The 18,384-nt window shown below is 38.7% G+C and overlaps 1 protein-coding gene across 5 annotated transcripts in view; it reads right to left on the minus strand.

Moving 5' to 3' along the window:
- Window positions 1-18,384, minus strand: part of col12a1b (collagen, type XII, alpha 1b) — a 73,784-nt gene that overhangs the window by 26,632 nt on the left and 28,768 nt on the right. For 2 of the 5 annotated variants that reach the window (XM_084092109.1, XM_084092113.1), the window contains exons 25-54: window positions 18,245-18,381; window positions 16,595-16,724; window positions 16,034-16,173; window positions 15,667-15,799; window positions 14,724-14,744; window positions 13,732-13,871; window positions 12,706-12,835; window positions 12,384-12,532; window positions 12,112-12,241; window positions 11,570-11,709; window positions 11,155-11,284; window positions 10,697-10,836; window positions 10,136-10,265; window positions 9,891-10,030; window positions 9,432-9,561; window positions 7,829-7,968; window positions 7,611-7,743; window positions 7,357-7,496; window positions 7,137-7,266; window positions 6,916-7,055; window positions 6,700-6,829; window positions 5,735-5,877; window positions 4,133-4,262; window positions 3,455-3,597; window positions 3,035-3,164; window positions 2,070-2,189; window positions 1,827-1,973; window positions 1,605-1,721; window positions 270-422; window positions 96-170 (exon numbers count right to left, since the gene is read on the minus strand). In XM_084092109.1, the coding sequence (XP_083948235.1) occupies window positions 96-170; window positions 270-422; window positions 1,605-1,721; window positions 1,827-1,973; window positions 2,070-2,189; window positions 3,035-3,164; window positions 3,455-3,597; window positions 4,133-4,262; window positions 5,735-5,877; window positions 6,700-6,829; window positions 6,916-7,055; window positions 7,137-7,266; window positions 7,357-7,496; window positions 7,611-7,743; window positions 7,829-7,968; window positions 9,432-9,561; window positions 9,891-10,030; window positions 10,136-10,265; window positions 10,697-10,836; window positions 11,155-11,284; window positions 11,570-11,709; window positions 12,112-12,241; window positions 12,384-12,532; window positions 12,706-12,835; window positions 13,732-13,871; window positions 14,724-14,744; window positions 15,667-15,799; window positions 16,034-16,173; window positions 16,595-16,724; window positions 18,245-18,381 (3,891 nt within the window). The remainder of the gene's footprint in view (window positions 1-95; window positions 171-269; window positions 423-1,604; window positions 1,722-1,826; window positions 1,974-2,069; window positions 2,190-3,034; window positions 3,165-3,454; window positions 3,598-4,132; window positions 4,263-5,734; window positions 5,878-6,699; window positions 6,830-6,915; window positions 7,056-7,136; window positions 7,267-7,356; window positions 7,497-7,610; window positions 7,744-7,828; window positions 7,969-9,431; window positions 9,562-9,890; window positions 10,031-10,135; window positions 10,266-10,696; window positions 10,837-11,154; window positions 11,285-11,569; window positions 11,710-12,111; window positions 12,242-12,383; window positions 12,533-12,705; window positions 12,836-13,731; window positions 13,872-14,723; window positions 14,745-15,666; window positions 15,800-16,033; window positions 16,174-16,594; window positions 16,725-18,244; window positions 18,382-18,384) is intronic. The other 3 variants (XM_084092110.1, XM_084092112.1, XM_084092111.1) reach the window with 3 other exon arrangements.

Here is an 18,384-nt window from a genome sequence, read left to right on the forward strand (position 1 = left end):
AAAATTGGCATGATTTGAGGTATCTATGATGAGTTTCAATGAGTATAAGTATCTATGAGTTTTATAAGTCTAGAGTTGTGGCTGAAGGCACTTACCCGCCCAGCCGGGTGGAATAGTGGGTGGTGGTGGAGGAGTGGGTGGTTTTGTTGGCACCGGTGTTGGTTTAACAACTAGATGAACCAAAAGAAGTCAGAAGACATTGTAAGACCATTGTTTAAATTCAGTAAGAGGATGAATTCTGCTTATTTCTGGATGAAGGCTGAACTCACGGGTGCGTTCTTTGGCACTGACCCCGGGTCCCTCTAGATTGGGTGTCTGGACAAACACTGTGGCGCTGTAAAGGGAGCTCTGACTCAAACCTTCGAAACAGTACTGACTCTGACCCGCAGTGATGGTGATCTCCTGCTGGCCTTTAGCTGCCACTGCAAACAGATTAAACAATAGTACCATGATACACTGAAGGTATCCAAACATACTACAGTATTTACATATATTCTAAGTTATTTCAAAGAAAACCAATAGACTATGGTACAGTCTCGGTAGCATGGTTATACTCTGGGTACTTTTTTATTGCTGTTGCAAAATACAGTTTCTGAAATTATATTCCATGAGCTCCTTTAGAGCTGTTATCTGTAAAAGTCAATGGTCGAGATGCACACAAAACATTACAATAAAAGTGAACACAATAAATAAAAAAAACAGATAAAGCTTTTCCCGAATCACTAATCTGGATGAATAAAGTCACAGTTAAAAAGCAGGGTGCTTCGATGTAGTTTCCACAACAGAAAGAAAAAAAAGTATGGTTATATATAAGCCTATCATTTAAAAGTTTGGGGTTGTAAGATTTTTAAATTTCTTTGAAAGAAGACTCGGTACCGACTTACGGTAAAAACAGTAATATTGTTAAATATTATTACAATTAAAAATAACTGTGGTCCATATATTGTAAACTGTAATTTATTCCTGTGATCAAAGTTGAATTTTCAGCATCATTACTCCAGTCTTCAGTGTCACATGATCAGAAATCATTCTAATATGCTGATTTACTGCTCAAGAAACATTTCTTATTATCATTAATGTAAAAAAAAGAAATCATCTTGCTGATCGCAAAGTTTTGAACAGTGGTGTGTGCATAATGAAACAGTGAATGAAAACATCCTGATGGAAAGTGGCCACATGCCTACAAATATTACCTAGGTGGGCAGTTCACTAGGTTTTGGAACAGATCATTGCTAACTTAAAGGGTAACTCTCGCCAAATTGCAAGCTAGCATCTTTTTGTTAATCTACCCGAGGCAAACTTTCGTTTAAAAGCATAATTAGAATGGAAACGCCACTTTTAAGTTTGACCTAATTTTCGTTTTCTGTCAGATTGCCTTTTGAATGGGAGTGAATGGGGCACGACTATGATAGCATAAAAAATCGCTCTTTTTAAAACACTAAGAAGACTCGACACAACATGAAACTTTGCTCTCAGTATCACCAGGGGCTCTACACATGAACTCCAGCATTGAGAACATTGTTTGTGTACAAAAGTTTTGCAATTTGGTGAGAGTTGCCCTTTAAGGTAGAAGGTAGTGAGGGTTCAATTTAAGCGTGACTCACGGTCCAGTGGATTCAGCTTGATTCTGTAAGACGTGGCGGCACGGTGAGGCGTCCATTTAATGCAGAATCTGTCATAGCCAACATCGTATGTCTCAAGGTTGGTCACATTGAGGTACACTGAAAGGACAAGATGGAGATGTTGCACTCAAATTGGGAATCTTGCTGGCATTGAAAACAGTGGCATAAAACCAAACCTAAAAAAATACATTTCTGAAAACATACATGTTGTCCCTTGTCCCATGAGAGGCTTGCTGACACCGCCATCATATTGGGCGAACACCTGAACGTCGTATGTTGTGCCAGGAAGCAGGTTATGTAGGGTATAGCTGGTGACATCACCAACAAACACCTCCAAAGACTCGTCTCTATCTAAAGGAAGAATGGCAACAAAACATTTAACAATTAAATTGCACTGTGGAATTTTAAACAGAAAGAAAACAGGGTTCATGATGACTTTTTTGGTACCTGTTGGTTGATAGACTAGTTTGTAACCCATGACCGGAGCTGAAACCGGATCCCAGGACACACGGAAGCGCGTGTACCACTCGTCTGAGACTCGCAGGTTCTGAGGTTCCAGCAGGCCAACTGAACATAAGATCCAAAGTAAGATCCATGGTTAAAAACTACTGCTAAATATCATAGTAATAGTGTTTAAATGCTCCTATAACAAGAAATGCAAAGGTTTACAGTGAGGTTTCAGTTGTGCTGTGTTACTATTAGCTGATGGATGTTCTGGATTCTAGCCCATGCTAACTGGCACATTTAATGTTAGTTTATGCCAATTGCCAACACAAACAACAGTTTTTCAGACTCTCCACCATGACCTACCAGCAATTTCTCACTCACATTCTCCTTAAACCCTTAAGAATATCCTCAAATGGCAGATGGTGAGGTTGAGATTGTACTACTTGTACTTGCTACTATTCAGGGTTATTATTGTTATAACTAAAACCAACTGTAACTATAACTCAAATTATTTTTTAGTTTAAAACATTTTTGAAATAAAGCTAAAATAACTTGACTAAACATTTTTTTTTTAAAGTCAGAAAAATGTAAGCACTAAAATTAGCAACTGGAATTAAATAAAAAAATTAAAAAAAATTAACTAAAAATAAATTAAACCTAAATAGTTATTTAACTAAAACTAATAAAAATGACCAAAGCACATAACAAAATGATAAAAAATGTATCTAAACCTAAAACTGAAACGGAAAATATAATTCAAGCTAAAAAAGCTTCCCAAAATACAAGTTACTTAAAAAAAATTATAACTGCTGAAATAATGTCACGCCATTGAAAAATGCATTAAAGAAGTAATGTTGCAGCTTTTAGTTAGTTACTACTGAACAAGTTTGCTTTGAATAGTGATCACAAAAAAAGCAACCAAAGCTTATTAATCTCAGCGGTGTTTGTTTAGCAAGGGCACTCACGTGTTTTTCCATTTCCGTTCAGGGATCCGCCAGGTCCCTCGGGATAAACTGCTGTAACGGTGATGTTGTATGGGGTGTCAGGAAGCAGATTTTGAAGGATAGCATTATTTCTGTTGCCAGGAACAACAGTCTGTAGAGAAAACCATCAGATGTATAATGTTTGGTTGATTAACCACAACCAAGAATAATTTGACAAATCAAATAGAATGAGATGCACTGATGAATCATGCACAGTATAATAATAAGCACTTAACAGGAAAATAAATAGAGTTCATTTAAATTGTATGTTCACTTCATGTCATAGACCTTAATGCAAAAGGACTGTAGTGCAGATGGAAAGAGTCCTTAAATCAAAAGTATTGACAGAGTGAATAACTAAATATATAAAGCTGTAGCAATAATCACTGGACTTCAACTCACAAATTCTGTGATGGGATCTCCAGTCAAAGGAGCATACGCAATCTTATATTGTTGCACAGGACCCTCAGCGTGATCCCAACCGATGCTGATCGTGCTTGTGGTGGTTTCGAAGACCCTCATGTTCCTGGGTCCAGCTCGTGGTACTGCAATAGATGACATTTACAAAGCTTGTTTTGAGTGATGGCCAGGGAGTTGTCATGCTGTAGCTTAGGTGTTCTAGTAGATGGTTTAATGTCATGATAAAAACAGAAGTAGCAACAGATCTTTTCTTCTGTATTGTGATACACATCCAAGTGAAATGGATTATTATGGTTCTGTGCATCAGTTGTTAATTGGCTGTTGAAAAGTGGGCGTGGCACTCAAAAGTGAATGCAAATAAAAGCAAGCTTGCAGGGGAGGGTTTAGGCAGACTAAATGATTCTACTAAAAGTCCTACATTTTCACTGTCAAGGTCCAGTTTTTTTATTAAATTCAAGGTCAAATTTTGATTAAACAGTAGGAGGTAAAAACATAAATATACATAACATCTATAACATGCATTTAGAAAATTGATTAATTTTCATTTCATGCTTTTAATAGCATCAAAATGTATTTCCATCAATAAAATATGCATTTTTTTGTCATCATTATCATCTGTGTTTTGGTGTATAAAGCAAAAAAAATTAAGACTCAGCTCACATGTTTTTCCTTTTCCATCAATTCCCGGGCCTTGTCCGTCAGCGTATACCGCCATCACATTCACAGAGTACGGAGTATCCGGGATGAGCTGATCTAGGAAAGCATTGTTGATGTTGCCAGGAACGAGAACCTGAGGAGAAGACCATTATTTAGATAATGAGACCGATATCTTCACAAACATCCACTGTATGACAACCCGCTGCAGAGGTTGCGAATCTGGCGAAGCGAATATACATAATGACGTCACTGTTAAATCCCCGTTTAGACTAGCGTAGCTAGATAACATTTCAAACAGATATGTAATACAAACATATGTGCTCATGGGGTTAAATGTTACATAAATACTGTCAGATCAGCGTAATCAGCTGGAGCTGAAGAGAGACTGGATTTGGGAGACAGGGAAACCCTGTCGGCTACCTGTCAACACCATGCAGGATTATCACCCCATCTGCTCAATTGTTTCTCATTTTTAGGCTTCACATCACTGATGGCAGCTGCATTCTTTCCATACACCAACGCTCATGACAGAATCAGTTCTGTCTTAAACTGATGGGTTTGACAAATATGGGTCAGCAAGCAGGATATGTATTTTTGTGTGTGTGTGTTCCAACTTGTGTTTATAGCAATGCAGAATGGGGACTTGTGAGCCTGTGAGACCCCTCAAGAAAGTCTATCTATGAAAAATCCTGTAAATGACGCCTAAAAGCAAAAGGGAAGGTGCTAGACATCCTGAGCCAGGGAATAACTTTAATGAACTAACTTAAATCTGTAACTGTGACAGTAGCAAAAACAAAGACTAGTTTCTTGTTCTTCAATAATGAGCTACTATGTCCATTAAGTAGTGATGGATCTTGGAATTAAAAAAAACAAACATTATTGCAGAGCAAGCTATGGCAATAAACTCTGAATCCTTACCCTAAAATATTCCTCCCTCTCTCTTTCTCTGTAGTATTAGAAAGTCTGATTAATTTCAGTGAATCTACTCGGACGGTTTGTTGTAGCAATGAACTTGTTCAAATAAATAGATTCGCAGATTCATGAGTCATCCTCCAGTAGGGTTCACAAAAGCCATTTTACTTGCTGTAGTTTAATAAATATTTAGTTAAATACTGCTGTTTATCATTATGTTTTCAATTCATTGTCTTTGTTTGGGGGTTTATTAGCTGCATTTTGTGTAAATTTACGTGTTTGAGTTAAGTGAGGTCCTCAATGTTTTTTTTATTATATAATCTGATAATTATTTGAAATGTCTTGCCCCGTTTTACAGTTTCAATGTAGTTAGCTAGCTACAGTTTTTTAGTAACTTTTTAAAAAAGGGTGATGGCAGATTAACTATCAATCGGTTGCATTCCGATTGAATGAGCTGCATCCAAAACTGTTGTAAAGTGCTAAAAAATATAAAGCCTTCAACATGTATTTCATATACAGTGTTCCTGTAGCTGAAGTGGCGTAGCATGATACTAGCAATGTCACTGATTTGATTTCCATGAAATGCACATACATTTAATGCACAATGCATTAAATGTATAACTTAAGTTTTGCATTGAAGTGTCTAAATGCATATTAGTTAATGCTGTGTATGCGTGTTTGTGAATCACTCACAGACTCAAGACCCCGGATCCCACTCAGCGGGGTGTAGACGACCCTGTACTGCTGCACCTGGCCCGAGGCGGGTTCCCAGCGCACGTTCAGAGTGTTGGGAGATGGGTTGTAGACCTGGATATTTCGTGGTGGGACTCTTGGAACTGTGTGTTGAAAGAGAAACCACAAAACAGCAGAGTGAGAACGAGGAATTTACAGAACAGCAGAGGAACAGCTCACAGAGACGTTTAAACAGGAGGAAGCTCAGTAAAGTTCAGGAATTAATGCTGAGCGAGGCATTCGACAGGGACGCAGACAGGTTTTATGGTGAGAAAGTAGCAAAAAAGGAAAGGCGGGTGGTGGGAGGCATTTAGGGTTGATGCTAAAACGGCTTTTTACGCTTTTTAAACCAAAGCAGATGTGAAAAAAATCCTACAGAAATCAGTAAAAAACTATCCAACATGAGTTCAAAGAATCCCGTTTCTTTTAGTGCAACTTATTGTTATGTATGCAAAACCTCAAGTGCCCTAAACCTGTAGGTTTTTTTTGTAGTTTTTTCTAACATACAATCGATATTTAGCATTTATACCAACATGCAATGAGTGGTGATCTATATAAAATCCAGTTGCTAGTGTTTTGAGTGGTTACAAAGGCATTGCCAACACGTGTCTACACCAGACTCGAGTGGCGTGACGTGACGAAGCCAAATACAACCTATTATATTCAGTGATGCTGTCTATACTGGATGTGGCAAATCCCCAACAGTAAACTCAGTCCTGATGGGTTGTTTGGTCCAAGTCAAAAAATATGAATTGGGTCCCACTCTTTTATTTTCTGCCTGATGAACATCCTAAGTCTGAATATTCAGAAAAGTCATAGCACAGCTCTACTCAACAAGCCACTCGCTTTGAACACCAGTGTACCTCACGATTTTTAAGCGATATCAATAGCAATGCGTGACTCTGTAATTCACAAGTACAACTTACGTGTCTTTCCTTTCTCAGACTGCCGGAGACCCTCTCCCTCTGGATAAACAGGAACCACAGTCACGGTATAGACCGTGTCTGACAGAAGGTTTCTTAGGACGGTGTTGGTGGTGCCTCCAGAAACTTGCTCCTTTTGATGTGTAAAATTTAAGAGGAAAGTTATAGAAGATCAGTTAGCATCATGTCCAGAAGACAATAGAGGTTAGCATCTTTTACCATGTCCTCTGCTCCACCAGATGCTGGAACGTAGAAGATTCGATACTGCCGGACGTTACCCTCAGCGGGCTCCCAGCGCACCTTCAATGAGCTGGTTGTGGGTTCAATGACCTGCAGGTTTTTCACTCCACCCAGAGGCTCTGGGAATTGTGAGAGTTTAAATTAAGTATGCTGCATGCTAACACAGAGTATAATTCAAAGTTTACATTGCAGGTACACACTTGTTTTCCCATTCTCAGACTGTTTCTTTCCTTCGACATCTGGATATACTGGTACTACGGTGACCCTGTACTCCGTGTCTGGCTTCAGGTTTCTCAGAACAGTATTGGTGGATACTCCTGACACTTGAGCCTGAAGAGTACATCAGTGCAGGCACACACTAGTTAGCAACCAACTAACCAAACTGACAAATGTGAGACAAATCGGGATTTAGGTCATTACCGTGTTTGAAGCACCTCCGGCAACAGGCACGTAGATGAGATTGTACTGACGAACATCTCCATCTGCTGGGTCCCATCGCACTCTCAAAGAGTTTACAGTTGGGTCTGTCACCTGGAGGTTCTTCACACTTCCCATAGGTTCTGCGTTAATAAAACAGACATGATGAACCCTCACAAGAGAATAATCCGGGATCCCTTATAGAGATAGATGAGATCTTCACCCCAAAATGGCAAGTTACGAACATCTGGACTCACTTGTCTTTCCATTTTCTGACTGACGCTTTCCTTCCACGTCATTTTCATACATAGGCAACAATGTGACCTTGTACAGCGTGTTAGCATCGAGATTACGCAGGACGGTGCTTGTCGTGCCACCGGAAACTAGTTCCTGATCACAAAACACAAGAGATTTGGTTTTATAACGTGGAAGGTCCTTTATATAAACCATTAGAAGTTAATCAATCACATCCTACCATCTTCTCAGCAGCTCCAGGCTGCGGGACATAGAAAACCTTGTAATTTCGAGGGTTTCCTGCAGCATGCTCCCATCGCACGTTTAGGGTGCTGCTGGTGGGATCGGTAACTTGAAGGTTGCGAACTCCACCCAGTGGTCCTGAAAAGCAGGAATACATGAACTTCAATACCTCAGTCATTTTAACTCTTTCCCCACCAAACACGAAATTTTCTGTTATTTGTTATTTCTGTGAGAAAACGCTTTCCCGCAAAACACAGAATTTTCAGTGTTCCCATGTTTTCCCTGTTATACACTAGGGGGCGCTATGACACATCTTCTGAAAGAGTACTCAATCTACTGATCAAAGCACATCCTTTCGATGCAGAAACAAGCGATCTCATATGTAATCATATGCATATGTAAAATAATGCAATCATCAACATTAAAGGGGTGGTAAAATGCCCTATTCACAAGATGTAAAATAAGTCTTTGAGTGTGTATGTGAAGTTTTAGCTCAAAATATCCCACAGATATTTTTATATAGCATGTTAAAGTTGTCACTTTTTTAGGGTGAGCAAAAACGCCTCATTTTGTGTCTGTTCCTTAAAATGCAAATGAGCTGCTGCTCCCGGCACAGAGGGCGGAGCTTCAAGAGCTTGTGTCCATTTACCTCACACAGACATGCACTGAACATTTCAAAAACTTTTAGACTTTTATGTTCAAACCGAAGTCAGAAAGATAGAGAGACTCAAGAAGAAGTGACAACCTGTAGAATGCAACAGGACATTTCTGTATGGTTAGTTGGTGAATTTATGTAGCTTATGTGTAGTTATCTTCTAGTTATTGATTAGCATATTCTGTCATGATAATCTATAAATCGTGTTCCGGGGGCGGGGTTTATGTACATTTTAAGGTTAGTGATGTCACTAACCCTGGAGGAATGTTGTGTAGTCTCTACCAGCCGTTTGTTGTAGTCCTTAAAAAGCGATTTCTTTAAAAGCAAATATCTCCCTTTGCTTTGAACTTTGAGCGTTGTAACTTTGCAGATGTTGTTTATGCTCAAACAGCAACATTACACACTAACTAAAGTTAGAAAAGTGAAATCATAATCAACCACCCCTTTAAACAGCATATTAATCAAAGCTAATGTTACTGAATGAAATTTCGACCCAGGATGAGCTACAGGACTGTGCAAGCATTAGGGGTGATGATGGACTCGATCTACTCCATCTATGTTTTGATCATCGTTCTGAATCTAATCCAGATGTAGTCACCAGATGTAGTCTTTGACAAAAACGTGATTTTTTTCAGCTTTTTGCTTAAAATGTTAGTTTTTTTTAATGAAAATGACCCATTTTCAAGTGTCGATGCAAAAAATGCATGAAGCAAGAATAAAACCGTTTGGGGTTTTTTAAAGCAGAGGGTCTGTTCTTTCTTTTGATATATGGCATGTTCAGATATTCATACAATTAAATATTCTGAGGGCCATGAAACTTGGAAACTGGGGGGAAAAAAATGATCAAAAACGCTGGCGGTGGCTGGCAACTTTTTAAAAACCTTTCAATTTGGTGGCCAAGATTATCCAAAGATGCACGACACTATATTCTTCACCATGAACTCACTTGTTTTTCCATTTTCTGAAAGAGGTTTGCCCTCCATTTCGTGATATACTGGCACCACTGTCACTGTGTAGGTCGTGTCAGGCTCCAAGTTCTTCAGAACAGTTGAGGTGGTCGTTCCAGACACTTGATCCTGCCCAAGCAAAATTAAAGGAATCAAGAAACAAAATACTGTTCAGGTTTTGCAGCAGACCTGATAGCAACTCCTGAATGGATGCATCAGTATTGATTGTTGGGCTTGAAAATGCTTTACAGGTGTTGTTTATATAAAGAGCAATCATTTAGAAGAATGCATATATATAACAAGTTTACAAGGAGATTTTTTTCCTTCTCAAAACTAAAGCACAATGACCAAAATATCAATGTTCAGGGTAAGAGTGTATCAGTGTGAAACTACAGCGATAAATTCTCTTTTTTGTTTTCCTTTGCTATTTCTCAAATATCTATGGAAATCATTCTCACCACTTCTTGATCTTGGCTACCGGCAGGAATGTAAATGACAATGTATTCCCGCACACTGCCTTCTGCGGGCTCCCAGCGTACGTTCAAGGTGCTGATAGTTGGATCTGTAACCTGCAGGTTCCTCACGCTGCCCAAAGGTTCTAAGGAGACAACAACGGAGTTGACTCAATTGATTGTTTGCATGCATTCTTCAGATATGATGAATGCATTCTTAGCATGACTGATGTCATTTTGGAGTCACTTACTAGTCTTTTCCTTCTCTGAGAGTTGAGGTCCATCTCCTTCAGCATACACTGGCAAAACAGTCACGGTGTACATTGTGTTTGGCATGAGTTTACTCAACACTAATGTTGTGGTGCTCTCAGACACTTGTTCCTGAAAGAATATAAAAACTAGAGCTCAGTGCACTATATCAACTTCTTCAAACCAATTCCAACTAAGGAACCATAGTTTGTTTTCATGACAATCGGTTGCACAAAGTCTATCCATCTAAACAGATATAGAAAATTAAACTTCTAAACTAAAAGAAAACTGAACACTGTCTTTGTAGCTTGCCAAACAAATCCGTTTCACAGTTTACTCCAGCTCCATCTAAACATTGGTGCTCCCAGTTGTAAACTTTCACAGCTGGTTTTTTAACATAATGAGACTTCAATTAAAGTTACATTGCACCACTCTCTCATCTTTGTTCCTTAAGGGAAGATAATGTCTATAGACGTCTGTCTGCAAGCCATGTCATTAGATTTTAGAGAGATTTCCACTTATGACATCAACACTGTAGAAACATTATTATAAGTTATTCTTACCATGAGCTCAGTTCCTCCGTTAGTGGGCACGTATACCACTTTGTAGCCCTGCACATTCCCATCAGCAGCTTCCCATGTGGCAGTGAGTGTTGTGAAGGTGGGATCAATGAGACGGAGATTTCGAACACCTCCAAGAGGTACTAGAGTGAGACAGACAATAATTTGTCAAATATGCTTTGAAACAGCGCTGTTCCAAAAGCTATCGAGCTGCCTTGAAGTTGCACATAGTACACACAAATATGAGGTTAAAAATAGACATTTTAACTGTACTGAACTATTTACATTGATATTAATGAGCTTACAACATTTTTTTAGTATTTTAAGACATCATAGGCACCTGTTTGGATACATTTTTTGTAAATAAAATGCTTTTAAAAAATTGTAGTCAGCTCATTTAGTTTTGTAACAGAGATATTATGTTTGTCCACAGATAAATAAGCTACAAAGTTGATACACACATGTCTTTCCGTTCTCAGACTGGCGTCTGCCCTCTGTAGCGGGATACACTGGAACCACGGATATAGTGTATGGAGTATCAGGATGCAGGTTTCGTAGGACTATGGTTGTTTGGGCTCCAGGTATTTGTTCCTATTTACAACAAGAGAAAATGGACTGCAGTGAACTTCTCAAAACACATTTGTAATGTAGAATTTTAAGTATACATCATGGTAGTGTTTGTAGCAAAAACATTTTTTATATGGAAATTTCAAATTTTGTTGCATTGAGACATTTTCATAATAATTAAATGGAAAATGTACTTCTAAAATACATCTATAATGCACACTTTTAAGTACACGTCATGGTAGAGTTTGTTGTATAAATAAGTAAATATTATTTTTAATCTGATAATAGCTGTGAGAGACAGAGCCCCACCATTGCCTCAGTTCCTCCAGCTACAGGAACGAAGAAGATCTTGTACTGGCGCACGGCCCCGTCTGCGGGGTCCCATTTGACGTTCAAAGAGGTCATGGTTGGGTCGGTGACCCTCAGGTTCTTCACACCACCCAGAGCCCCTGCAAAGAAGATTTCCATTTTACTGTTTTGGCATCAGGAATATAAAGCATAATCCAGATCGCGCTTCCAAACTGGATTTTTTGTCATGTCCTCAAAACAATTATAAATCACAAAATGGTGCAATATGCATGCTCACTCCTAAAAATAAAGGCTCTTCAATGGCTATTTGCAGCACATTGAGGTTAACAAAGAACTACTTCTTGGTAGTTTGTTGGCTGTATAGTTGCACATAAGAACCTTTGTTTAGCTGTATAGTTGAACATAAGCTTATAATACTTTCTACGGGCAAAAGAATTGGACAGAAATATCTGAGGGAGCCGTATAGTCACCTTTTTTTCATTCTTAATCAGTGAAAGCAAGATGTTGATAGTAAGACACTGACGTTTCAAAGAGAAACTCACTTGTTTTTCCATTCTCGGACATTCTCTGGCCATCTCCCTCTGTATAAACAGGAATTAAGGTCACAGTGTAAAGTGTGTCCGCCTGAAGGCCTCTCAGAACTGTGGTGGTAGTGGTTCCTGATACCTGCTCCTGTTTCCATAATAGCACATACAGAATAAGTCAAAGAAACATTGCAAATCACTTCCCCTCGAGATCTGCGAATCAATATTTATGATTAATCTAAACATCAAATTTGATGAGTTTATTTTTTAGTTGATTCTAGAAGTCCTACCAGTCCTACCATGCTTTCGGCACCACCAGCTGCAGGTGCGTAGACGACCTTATACTCCTTCACTTTTCCTTCCGCTGGCTCCCAGCGAACGTTCAGCGTGGTCATGGTGGGGTTCAAAACTTGCAGGTTTCTCACTCCTCCTAAGGGTTCTACAGGAACACCACACACAGCATTACATAATGCCATCTAATTTTCATTGCATAACACTCCAGATGCTTTATGGAATGCATCCTCCCTAAATGAGTTTATCATTGTTTTTGCTCCACGGATGGAGTCATAAAATACTTCAGGACATTGAAAGGATTCTCTTGGAGCCACTTACTTGTTTTTCCTTGGCCGGAAATATCTTTACTTTCTCCAGTGCGATAGACGGCAGCCACGGTAATGGAATAAGGGGTGTCATGGGTCAGCTTCTGAAGAATGATACTGTTCTTTTTTCCACCAACTTGAACCTGTTGAAAAAGATGTCAATAGAAAGACTTGACTTGGTGTTCAATGAGAAAATATTTTGAATGTGGTGCAACACAAAAGAAACGGCTTCCATAATGTCAAGTATTTCCTACTAATTAATGGGGGAAAAATCGTAAAAAGTACCCTAAAATAATGCCTAAGTAGCTAGTTAACTTCCTTTCACACACACACACACACTCAAAAAAACACTCTTCATTTCTCTAGCTTGCTTCCTAATGTAGTTGTCTAATAAACCTGGCATTATACATTGCGAATATTGTTTAATACTCTTTAAAAAACGCTTTTGTTCCTCTTTTGCAAGTTGCTTTGGATAAAATCATTTGTTAAATGCATAAATGCAATATGTAAGTGCATTAAACAATAGCTCACATGGACAAGGTGTCTTCAGCAGCTGAAGATATTACATTTTGATGATTTTAAAGATTTTATATTTGCAGTGGAATAAAATGCAAGAAAATATTATGCACTAGCTGAATAAATCGCATGACTTAAAAGTTTTTATACCAGTTTTCATTGTGACCAGCATGCGGCATTAATAAATAAACTTGTGAAAGCGCCATTGTTCAGTTTTCGTATTGTTAGCCAAAGAAACAATGTTCTCTAGACTGATCATCTCAAGCGCCTTGACATTAACTTTATAACAGTGATTGTTTTGTATCTTGATGGTAACTGAGGGCCACATAACAGACATGTTGTGATGGTTTGCATCAGATCAGTGTGTTGATAATGACTTTCTGTCACGACGTTCCTATTTGGCTTTCAGCGGGCAGCTTGCTGTAATGATTAACACAAGGCCTTAAACTTCATCAAATGGATTCTGGCCTATGCCCTGCTTCAAAACATCTCAATGGAGGTTGAAGGGGGACACTGAACTTACAGACAGCGATTTTCCACCCGCAACGGGCTGGTAGGTGATTTTGTAGTTCTGGACGGGGCCTGGCGCGTGGTCCCATTTCACCGTTAGCGTTGTAGTGGTGGCGTTGAAGACCTGGAGGTTTTGTGGTGGTCCAGTGGGCACTGGGAGCAGACAGAAAGGTCAATCAGCAAAAACTGTCTTTTGAAACAGTAGATAAAACTATTAGGGATGGGAATCATGAGAAATTTAACGATTCTGGTTCTGATTGCACTTATTCTTTTAGGGTTTTTGAGGAGGCACACTCAAAAGACTGTTCCGAATTGTAAAATAAACAAAAACAATAGGATTTTGGCAATATATTCTAATGTTTCTTTTATTTTAAAGCACATTATTTATAGTTTATTGCAAAAAATAAATGGAAAAAAAAACACCAAATTTTTCATATTATGAAGAACCAGTCAGCCAACCTAGTCACTCAACAACCACTCTGACAAATATGGCGAATCATTAAATTGATTCAAACTGATAACTCAGGTCGATTTTTAACTGCTTCATTAAAACAAATCAATTCCTTCACGAATAGAACCAAAGATCATGAAAATCCTTCAATTCTATTATTTTTGTTTTGTTAAAAAAAATAGACACCTTATTCTGATTCTTATTGTTATTGATTCCCAACCCTTCTCATTATGCTGGTTACTTGAGCATCATGAGTCAACCCTGAAAAGCGGATGGAGGAGGTGCATGGATGTTTGGGATGGAGAAATGATCATTTGCAACAAAAACGATGCAGTCGGGCAAGTTGTGCATGCGCGTTTATGACTGATGAAAGATGACAATGATGAAAAAATGGCAATGATGATTGATGATGGACAAATGATGGTGGATGAGTTTCTGATGAAACACAAAAATGCACATGCAGTTTGTCATCTTCCTTTTTCATTAAAAGGTTCATCATCCTCATTAGCATTTTACATTCACAATAACATTTCCTCTTATTGGAAACAACATACCGGGTGTAATGAGCTTTGACACTAGAAAAAGATAAACAACATGTTATTTTATTGTAACGTCAACATCTGTTAATGTGCTGGCTCTGAGTCTTGAGACATGTGACAAATGGGACATGGGTCAAATATGGTTAATATACAATAGTCTAAATTCAAGTGAATACAAGGTTTGTTAATGTTTATAAAATGTACAGTACTGTTCAAACGTTTGGGGTCAGTAAAACTTTTCAAATATTTTATAAAGAGGTATCTTATGCTCACCAAGACTGCGTTTATTTGATCAAAATACAATAAAACAGTAATTTTGTGAAATAGTATTACAATTTAAAATGATTGTTTTCTATTTGAATATATTGTAAAAATGTAATTTAGATTTTCAGCATCACATGATCCTTCAGAAATCATTCAAATATGCTGATTTACTGCTGCTTAATATTTTTGTGGAAACAGTGATACTTTTTTTAGGATTCTTTAATGAATATAAAGTTCAAAAGAACAGCATTTATTTGAAACAGAAATATTTTGTAACATTATAAATGTCTTTAATATCCTTGCTTTTTATAGTATTAATTTCTCTAAAAAAGGAAATAACCTTACTGACCCCAAACGTTTGAACGGTAGTGTATTTGACACATTATTATAACAGGGGGGCGTCTCTTAGGGGGGTAAGAGGTACAGTTCAGAGGGCCAAGGGGCATTTGGGAGCCCGGAGCACAATTTCTACACAGTGGGAAGCCACCTCCCTCACCCCCAAAACATACATTTGTTGAGACGAATAAAGCAGGAGGTTGTACACAAGTAAACACCTCTGAACAGACTAATCTAAATGAATTCCTTTATACACAAACTGCTATTTAGGCAGTTTTTTTGTGTCTGCCTATTTTTGTCCCAGTACACAAGAGTCAGTGTTCTACACGTGTGGTTGTGTGTTGTGTGTTAGTCTCACATGTGCGTTGGCTCCCCATCAGATCCTCGCTCTCCGACTCATCGGGGTAGATGGCCGTGACAGTCACGTCATACATCGTGTCTGGGTCTAATTCTATCAGAACTTGGCTCGTCTCCTCACGACTCAGGATTTCCTATAAAAGATCAATTCTAGTGAGCCTCGCATGCTATTTGAGAGAGTTCATTAAATTTGCAATAAAACTGAAATTATGTTGCTTTAGATCAAAGGTACACTTTTCTTTCCACAAAAGGTTCTTTATAGTGAAAAATGTTCTCTAGATTATTAAAATCAGTTCTTCATACTGAGAATTTTATTTTATTTTGAATAAATACAAATGTTGATACAAATAACAAACTGGCAAACGTACATATTTGAAGTTGTTCTCGCCCTTCTTGGTCCAACCGATGCGGTACAGAGCGACGTCTGGAGCTCCATGCTCCCATGTGGCCTTGAAAGAAGTCTGGCCCACCTCAGAAAACCTCAAGTTCTTGGGTGCAGGAACCACATCTGTGTGTCAACAGAGAAAAGCATGTGACATAGAAACTGGTGCAAACACTTGGACTGTGAACCATCAGATCTGACAAGCGAATGTGTTCCTGTGTAAAGGGAAGCGGGTTGTGTGTCAGCAAGAAAACTACAGACTTGCAGATCAGCTGAGACTGATGAAGGATATCACCCATGGGACTGATAAAATAAAAGCCATGAACACATACACATGGCTTGGGTAAGGGTGGCGTCACACATGGTAGTCATTATCTAGACGGGGAGCATGAAAGACCTGCTGAAATAGCAGATCTTGTAGCCAGTAAGTCACATAGTTCTACACCAATGTAACAAACAAAATCCGGCAGCCGTGAAGTAAGATGCCAAACCAACATCATCCGTCAAACGAGTCATCTTGGAGAATCAGTGAAGATTATAAGCTCACCAGTTATTGCACTGCCAAGCATGGGATTTCCTGGACCCTCGTCGTACACGGGAGTGACAGCAACATCGTACTCCGTCTGAGAGCGGAGGCTGGTGAGAACCAGGGTGGTGATGTCACCGTTGACCTCAACCTGTCAAACACCAACGTCAGTGTTACCATTAACACATGTCAAGGGAAAAGAAATAACAGATGCTTTTGACAGACCAACTCGCCTCGCCTCCATTCGTTACACACGGACTGAAATCTGCGTTGGTGCAATAGAGTGAAAACTGGGTGGTTTTTTAACCAGAACTTACTTTTAAAAAAATAAAAAAATAAAAAATAAGTACACTATCAAATTCACTACCGCAACTCACATTTTTTCCATTAAATTGCATTATACAGTATTTGTTCTGAATCATTGTTGATGAACTCACTGACTTCACACTAGGCTTTTGTTAGGGTTTTGTCTTTAAAACGTAGGGTTTTCTTAACATATGGGCGTTGATGCAAGCAGATCTTGGGACATGACTCTGATCCCTCTGTACTTTGGTTGCACACCAGGCAAAAATCATAAGTCATTTTGTAAACTAATAACGAATCATCCACGTCATACTCAAACCCTCTAAGTATGATAAACACTTAAGATGGATCCTCCAAAGATGGATCCAGAGTTCATCTTAGTGAAACGGGTCATCTTAACCTCATTCCAGAGAACGTCCAAGAAGAGATAAACAAGACAGTCTGTATTCTATCAACAAGTTTGCTTGGACATGACCTTTTGGATCTCCTCACATAGTTCCACTGGTTCATCTCAGTAGATCTTCGTAGATAAAAGATGCCTTTTGGTCAAAACAGCAGTGCTTTGGAAATATCCATAAAGGCATCATTGCAGAGAGACAGGAGAGCAAGCGGGGAGCCAATTACCAGAAGTGGTGTCCTCAGCGTAAACCCCTAGATTTTGTCCTACCATATGACTAGGATCAGTTTGTGAATACCTCAGAGAGATTAATATAAAGGCTTTCAAAGTCCTAGCTAATGAACTCTTTCTATGGAAGACCCTCTTCCACAATAAACTCTGACCAAAAAGCTAAAGATTCTCTTCATCTGTCTCACATTCCCTGCATAGCTCAGGTCTATTTCCCTACTTAAGCCTGTCAATCATAGAACAAGACAGTCCATTAAACTGCAATTAAAATCTCTTCTTTCAAGCTACAAGGATGCAAGGATTACAAATGAGTAAGGATAGGAAATGTAACTACAATTCTAATTCCATTAATTAGTTTAGTCCTACCCTCCATTAAAGGGATAGTTCACCCAAAAATGAAAATTCTGTCATCATTTACTCACCCTCAAGTTGTTTCAAACCTGTATGAATTTCTTTTTTCTGCTGAACAAAACAAAAAGATGATATTTTGAAAAATGTCGGTAACCAAGCAGTTGATGGACCCCATTGACTTCCATAGTATTTTTTTTACTATGGAAGTCAATGGGGTCCATCAACTGTTTGGTTACCGACATTTTTCAAAATGTCTTCTTTTGTGTTCAGCAGAAAAAAGAAATTTTTCTTTCTTTTTGTCCCAAACGATGCATGGGACATTTTTGATATGTGGAATGTTGTATTACCAGTCACTAAACTTAAATGCTGTGTGAATTACAGATTTTGATCACCTCTTTCAGCTCTCCATCCTCTCGCTTGTAGGTGATGATGTACTTCCTGACGTTTCCAGGAGCTGCATCCCAGATTAGACGCATGGAGCTGTGAGTCACTTCTGAGATTCTCAACTCACCCGATGGAGGCAGAGGCACTA

The sequence above is a fragment of the Abramis brama genome (assembly GCF_963993115.1).
Source record: "Abramis brama genome assembly, chromosome: 18".
Lineage (NCBI taxonomy): Eukaryota > Metazoa > Chordata > Actinopteri > Cypriniformes > Leuciscidae > Abramis > Abramis brama.